This window comes from Benincasa hispida, chromosome 11 (assembly GCF_009727055.1).
Source record: "Benincasa hispida cultivar B227 chromosome 11, ASM972705v1, whole genome shotgun sequence".
NCBI classification, from domain to species: Eukaryota; Viridiplantae; Streptophyta; class Magnoliopsida; order Cucurbitales; family Cucurbitaceae; genus Benincasa; species Benincasa hispida.
This window is the reverse complement of record NC_052359.1, coordinates 2,944,682-2,952,073: the sequence shown is the minus strand read 5'-3', so window position 1 is coordinate 2,952,073 and position 7,392 is coordinate 2,944,682. Positions and strand designations below refer to the sequence as shown.

The following is a 7,392-nucleotide window of genomic DNA, read 5'->3' as shown; positions in this document are numbered from 1 at the left end:
GGGCCGCATCCGATAATATTACCAGAATAAGACACCCAACCTTATTTATATATCATAGATCATTTTAATTATTTACTTGAACCCGATCCACTTTTATGTCTCCACATAAAGTTCAAGTACTTATATAATAGTCATGGATCTTTTATTTTGTTGGATTTATTTCTAAAATGAAATAAACAATTCATATATTCAACAACTTTATTGAATTACAAAATGAGTTTTTATTGTTTACAAACTATGAGTTTTAGGACATAAAACCCAACAAGCTCCCACTTTGACTAAAACTCCAGTGGTAACATACATATGAATATATAATACTGAGTTTTTGATTTTACAGAGAAATACAATAAATTAAGACATCACATACCCATGGTTTGCCTTTAGGTATCATATACCAATGAGTTTTTTCCCCACTTGCCCTAGGTTATATACCTCATAGTCCTAATCTTACTAAGAGATTCCTAAATACTTTAGCCGAGAGAATCGCTGTAAATACATTAGTATACAGTGGACTTCTTATTAAACTATATAAGGAATACATCTTATTTTCACAAGTCTTGTTTCTCGATAATGTCATCAAGACTTGATGACTTAAGTTTCCACTGAACCCAAATAATGGCTAGGCTGTCATACATTCCTCCCACTACATCGAGGTACCCTCAACTCTGTGAGTAAGATGTATCTGACCTATCCAAACAACTTTTGTTTATAGTGTCAACTTTAATCAATAACTCTTATTGGTATACACTTGCTTTTAAGGAAACTAAATAATACATGGTGATCTCGTATACTTTTATAGGAAAAATTTAGTATTTGTCAACACAAACACTTGATTTTTATTTTACATGAAAAGTATACTACTTTTTGGATTGCCTACAAATAGGCATGTTATTTGAACAGTATTCCAATACTTAAGGTTTTGACACTAACATATGTTCCAAATTTCTGAACTATGTAAACATCTTTTACATATCACAAACAGCTTTTATGAGTTCTCCACATCCATATGGAGTTTTAGAAAATACCTTAAAATTTGGAATGATGTTTAAAATAATTAAGGCAACTAGGTGTAGAGAGTTTTTACTGAATTTCACATTCTATCAAAATAGCCCTAGAAATCTCAAACTCTCTATACTCTTTACTTTGATCTAATCGAAGTATTTCAAATTTATTTTACCTAACAAGTTTTACACACCTTGAATCTTTCAAGTGCTCCAAACTTATTACTTAGGTCAAATAACTCTTTGCCTTATTCATTTATAGTCGTTTAAATATCTGAATATTTGCAAATGACTTTTAACTTGACTGGTTTTAACAGAAGCTGCTTTACAGTAGAACAAATATAACTTTTGCTGATGAACATTTCATTTATAACAAAAGTTTATACACAATATGTTTCTAACAAGAGATAAAAGAACTTTTATTACAGTAATAAAAGTAAACAAATTTATCTTCTAACAGCAACTGCATCTCCCACTGGTTATTCTGAGAAATACACCCCTATTCAAAACTTGGAGTTTACAAGGAACTAGTTTCCTTGTCTTGCTTTCTCTACTCTTTTCTCTGCAAGGTATTATGGGCAGTTTCTTTTCTAGTGTCTTTCTTCGCTGCAGTGGAAACATTTTCCTTTATCTGCAACATTTGCCTTGCCTTTTCTACTGTAGGTTTCTTTTTCCCTTTCCTCTTCTTTTCTTTACCGGAATACTCTTATTCTTTGAAGAAGAGGCAATATCAGGCTTCTTAGAGGACGATCCTCTTTTATTAGCAGTAGTAACATTTACTTTTTATTCCAATCCTTTAGCCCTCATCATAGTCTGGTAAGCATGTAGCTCATTGAGAAGCATAGTCAAGTTATACTTTATTTTATTCATCAATGCGTTCGTATAGAACTGTAAAAAACTCTTCGAAAGAGATTCAAGAATAAAACCAAGTTGACTCTTCTCATCAACGACAACATGTTCTCTAACAGAGGCCCCTTCTTTCGTACGACAGTTGTAAACGTATTTGATAGTTTCATGCCTCAAGGAGAAGGACGGTTGTCCAAACATCCCACGTAGAGATTCCATAATCTCCTTGGCAATACTCATGCTCTCATGTTTCTTGGCCAATACATCAGATATGTTGGCAAGAATATAGGCACGTGTTTTTTGTTAGCCCTGATCCATCTATCGTATGCATCCCGAACATTTTGGTTTGTATTTGAGCCAGAAACGGAAGGACATTCCTCTGTTAAAACGAATCATAGGTCATGTATCACCAGTATTGTATTTAGGTTTGATTTCCATGTAGTATAGTTATCCCCGTTAAGTTTATTAGAAGCTAATAGTTGTACTAAAGAACCCGTCATCTGAAAATATAAACAAGTTTTATTAGAGAATTTCTTTTAAACCCAATCATATTTTAGCAAAGTAACAATGTACCCAAAATTCTCATTGTTTTTGCAACGATACTATAGCAAGATATTCTTGACTAAATACTATCCTCAGAACAACTCATATTCCGATAGTCATTTAGCTACCGTTTTTGGTCATACTAACACTTTAGTAATTCTGTAAGTGTAACCTTCTATTTTCAGACCTCAGAAGTCGGCCCCAATGATACTACCGATTTGGAAAGTCAAAGTTGAAAATGACCTAAGAAATCCTATCCATTTCTGGAGTTTGAGTTGTTCCGAATCCTATGTTACAACCCTCCGAGGGGATAACCGTCGTTCAATGACTAGCGAGGCTGACTTAAAGACGACAAGTAGGCGCAATATAGGAATCTCACGGTCCAAACAAATGGAAGAGATAGTAGGATACATTAACATATATCCTTCACCCACTTACTATGAACAACTTCCCCCATTCACCTTGATATTGACCCATACAAACATTTTTCGTATAAAGGTCACTCCCAGGGTGATACGAAGCATTATATGAATCTCACGGTGTGAACTTTCTAGGGACTTGAGAATTGAAATCAATATATTGTATATTTGATTGTACATCGAATAACTTCCCTTCATTCACCTTGATATTGACTCATACAAACACTTTTCGAATGGAGGTCACTCCCAATGTGACACAAAGCGTCGCATTAATCTCACGGTGTGAAACTCTTAGGTGGTAAGAATGAAAAATCAAAATATCACTTTTAATTTTGTTGTGAATAACTTCCCCTGTTCACCGTAATTTCGATTCATGTACTCACTTTCCGAATGGAGGTCACTCCTAGGGTGACACGAAGCGAAACATGGATCTAAATTATGAACTCTTAGGGATGCGAGAGCTAAAAATGACATATAGTATATGTTATTAATCTCACACTGAAGTATTCTAAATTCCCACTGAAGTGTTCTAATAACATATCATATATGCTAGTAAACTCCCACTGAAGTGTCTTAACATTTGTTTGGGTATATCTTTACTCAGGTTTGTTTCGGCTAATTAAACAATCTAAGTCTAGATTTTTATCCAAGTATAACGTTTATATTTGGATTTAATCTACGATATCTAGGTGATAAATACATTTTAAAATCTCACATCGCTCATGTATTGCTCATAAAATTGGTTAACAACACTCAATTATTCGGCTATAATCCCCAGGTAGAAGGTGTTTCGTAGACCGTCAACTTAAATAACTCTAGTCTTAGACAAGATGATATATTGGTTGAGTTTGTAACCATATTTTACAATATGTTTACCTATTTTAACTATTAAGATAGATGATTAACCTACGTGAACATGCAGCTTATCTTTGTTATGGATTTTAAATGTCTAACCCAATTTTATAAAAACTTATAAAATTTTAGACATGCTAAGCATCCATAACATACATCAAAGGCATTCAATATTTAATATACATTTATATTAAAACATTTGAAACCCTATACATGCATACTATATATTATAACACTTTATAACATACTTTCAATGCATGTAACATGTTTCCTATGGTGAGATTTTAAATCTACATGACATACTTTATGCATATATAAGATTTATTTAATTATAATATGATATGATAAGTTGGTTGTCATATTTATTTATATTATTAATTATATTTGATAATTATCCCATTTTTCTCTCTAACAACCTTAGTGGGAAGTTAGTTTTATGGCTATTGGGATAAATAAAATAAGATTTTATTTTTTCTAAAAATATAGGCACATGACTTGTGAAACAAAGAGATTACACGATCAAATCAGAGTCTATGTGATAGACTTGAGATTGAAACTTTCCTATGCGATAGAGAGTTACTTCTTCAATCGTCTTCCTCCTCCAAACTCCAAACCCCCTCTTAACCAAAATAGCTAGAGCCCACCACTTCTAGGTTCTCACCCCAAGAATACCAAAGTCACTGAGTAGTAGTGTCCTTTATACTTTTGGTTCGATCGTTCTGGTTATTGTTTGTTCGAGAGGAGTTTGTGCTTGTTCGAAGTGTTCACGATAGTATGAGGGATTTACTTGAAGAAGAGTTCTTCAAAGGTATAATCTCTAAACTCTTTTTGTAGTTTAAAGCATGTTGTAATTTATGTTTTGATGCATAATCTATTATGTTTACTGTAAATGTTTGTTTCAATCGAAATGGGATTTGGACGATCCGCTTCCGCTCATAGGTTCTCTATAAAACAATTTCCTTGGTCGTGACTATGGTCATGTAAGAGGATTTGGGTTTGGTGTGACTCGTATAAGACTATCTCTCTTGTCTCAACAAGATAACAAGTACAAGGTTCTTGAAAAAGAATATTTGAAGATGAAGGAGGAAATGATAGAAATGAAAGTAATTATGTCATGTTTTATAAAGAAACAGGTAATCTTTTTTCTTTAAGTAACTTACATTCATTTAAATTATTATAGGTTGAACCTAAGGCAACAAATATTCCTTCAACTTTTCTAATATCATCTTCATCGGTAAATTTATTTATAATGTGATGAAAATTATTGTTGATTTCATTATTATCTTATTCTAATATCTCTTCTTTTTTTTTCTTTTCTTTTTTTTTTTTTTTGAGATAGAGTATCAATAAAAATAGTCAAATTAAGTGCAAGTTATTAGATTGGTATGACTCATAAGAGATTGTTGTAGAAGGACAATGGTCTTCTAATGATCCAGCTGCTCTTATTCATCACATTCCTATTGATCCACATGTAGTTAAAGTATGAGTTGATATATCAAAGAAACCCAACACATATTTGTGGAGGCCAACATCTGAGATGACATGTATTAAAAAAGCTTTAGGCAATACAGTTGCATGGTCATCTGATAAAGTGATTATTGGTATGTTATTTTCTAAGCTTATTTATCTACATTTATTAAAAATTTTCTATATTTACTTAATATTCACTATTGTTGGTGTATACAAAATCGTATATTGATATATATTTTATAAATTTATTTAAATGAATAAAATAATGCCTTACCAAAGGAAAAGAGAGTCAATTGATGACAGCTCAACTATGTGTTTTTGAACACTTGGTGAATTTTGAACACTTTGTATTTTGAGGGCTAACATATGTTGTTGGTACATTCACTAAATACTTAATCTAGCTTGTATCATTTAGACACAACTTTATTCTAGGAAATTATTGAATATTTTATTTTGTAACGTTAATAGATTATGAATGAAATTTATTAGTATTTATTATGCTATGAAGAATTTATGTGTGTATATTTTAACTAAAATTGAGTACTTGAACTAAAATTTATCAAAATCTAATTAATTAAAAATTATTTTTGAAAAAAAGTAACCTCTTTTATAGCCATGAGTTAAAGCTATAGAAAGATTTATATAGCAAAAACGAAATGCTATTAAAAGATTATTATAATAATTATAATAATCGGAAATGATTAAATAACATTACTATAGCATACAATTACGGCTATAAATACTATATTATAGCGTTGGAAAAAAGGTATAATATGTTAAAGAAAGCACATTATTTAGCTATATAAACATATTATAGCTTTAATAAAAAATGCTATCAAATGTTTTTATAGCATCCTATTAAAGGTGTATCTTCATACTTTATGATAGTGTCCATTATAGCCTTAGAAAAACGTTATTAAAAGTTTCAGACTTTTAATAACATAGGTTGTCAGAACTTTCGAAAAAGGCTATAAAAAGTCTATTATAGATTTTTTCATTAGCTATTGTATATGTTATTTCTTGTAATGGTCATTAATTTACATGCAAAGACAGGATTACTTGTTTGTCGTACAGGAAAAACTCCTATTGAGCCAAACTTAAAATTGCAAGCTGCAAAGGATACAGAGATAAAAGACAAAAGAAAATACCAGAGACTCATGGGAAGACTTATTTATCTATCCCATACTCATCTAGATATTGCTTTTGCTGTTAGAATGGTGAGCCAGTTCATGCATGCCCCTGAGCCAATCCACTCTGAAGCTGTCTACAAAATTCTAAGATATTTGAAAGAGATTCTAGGAAATGGGATACTATTTAAGAAGAATGGTCATTTACACGTGGAAATTTATATTGATGTTGATTGGGCAAGTAGTACCATAGATAGAAGATTAACTTCTGGGTATTGTTCCTTTATTAGTGGCAATGTTGTTACATGGTAAAGCAAAAAACAAAGTGTGGTAACCAAGAGTAGTGTTGAAGTAGAGTTCAGGGCTTTAGCACATGACATTTGTGAGGGCATATAGATAAAAAGATTATTGAAAATTTTGAATTTATCTAGGTATTGCCTATACAGATTTACTGTGACAATAAGTCACTATCTTTATAGCACACAACCCAGTCTTACATGATAGGACAAAACATATAGAAGTTGATAAACACTTTATAAAGAAGAAGATTGATACTGGAGTGATATGTACTACCTATCTCCCTACAACTGAGCAAATTGTGATGTACTGACAAAGGGGCTTCCAAAATTACAATTCGACAAATTGATTGGCAAGCTGGCAATAGAAGACATCTTCAAACCAGCATTAGGGGGAGTGTTGACTTATTCAAATATTTTATTTTATTTGGTCTTATTTGTCGTAATTATTATGTTAAATTCTTTCCTATTCTGTCAATGTTGTCGTTATTTCATTAACTCTGTATATGATTAAATTAGAGCCTTGTACGCTTGTAATATTGAGAAAATAATACTTTTTACTCATTATATATAATCTCTAAAACTTAAAAAAAAATAATAATAATAAGTTCTTGAATTCTCAATTTTTGTCTAATAAATTTATGAAACTTCAATTTTATATCTAATAATCAAATTTTTTTAAAATCCTTCATCTCCGACGACTACCACCACTTCATGACCACCACCATGTTCATCAACTTTTCCCTCGCCTTGTTCTCTCCTTTTCAAATCTTCATCCCCCTCTTCCTTTTCTTCCTCTTCTTTCTCCTCCAAATCATCAGAATCAACACTAATTTCG

At 31.4% G+C, this 7,392-nt stretch overlaps 1 protein-coding gene across 1 annotated transcript; it reads left to right on the top strand.

The window, feature by feature from the left end:
• The first annotated feature begins 4,596 nt into the window (after window positions 1-4,596).
• On the top strand, window positions 4,597-6,904 carry LOC120092084 (uncharacterized mitochondrial protein AtMg00240-like). The gene is made up of 2 exons (XM_039050285.1): window positions 4,597-5,262; window positions 6,185-6,904. The coding sequence occupies exons 1-2, from the start codon at window positions 5,199-5,201 to the stop codon at window positions 6,568-6,570; spliced, it is 450 nt and encodes a 149-aa protein (XP_038906213.1). The 5' UTR covers window positions 4,597-5,198; the 3' UTR covers window positions 6,571-6,904.
• The last annotated feature ends 488 nt before the right edge of the window (window positions 6,905-7,392 follow it).

What these genes read in the sequence shown, in the direction of transcription:
- LOC120092084 (XM_039050285.1), top strand. Translation starts at nt 5,199, where the DNA reads ATGACATGTATTAAAAAAGCTTTAGGCAATACAGTTGCATGGTCATCT. An exon ending in ATCTGATAAAGTGATTATTG is followed by an intron (nt 5,263 to 6,184) that starts GTATGTTATTTT and finishes ATGCAAAGACAG; the next exon opens with GATTACTTGTTTGTCGTACA.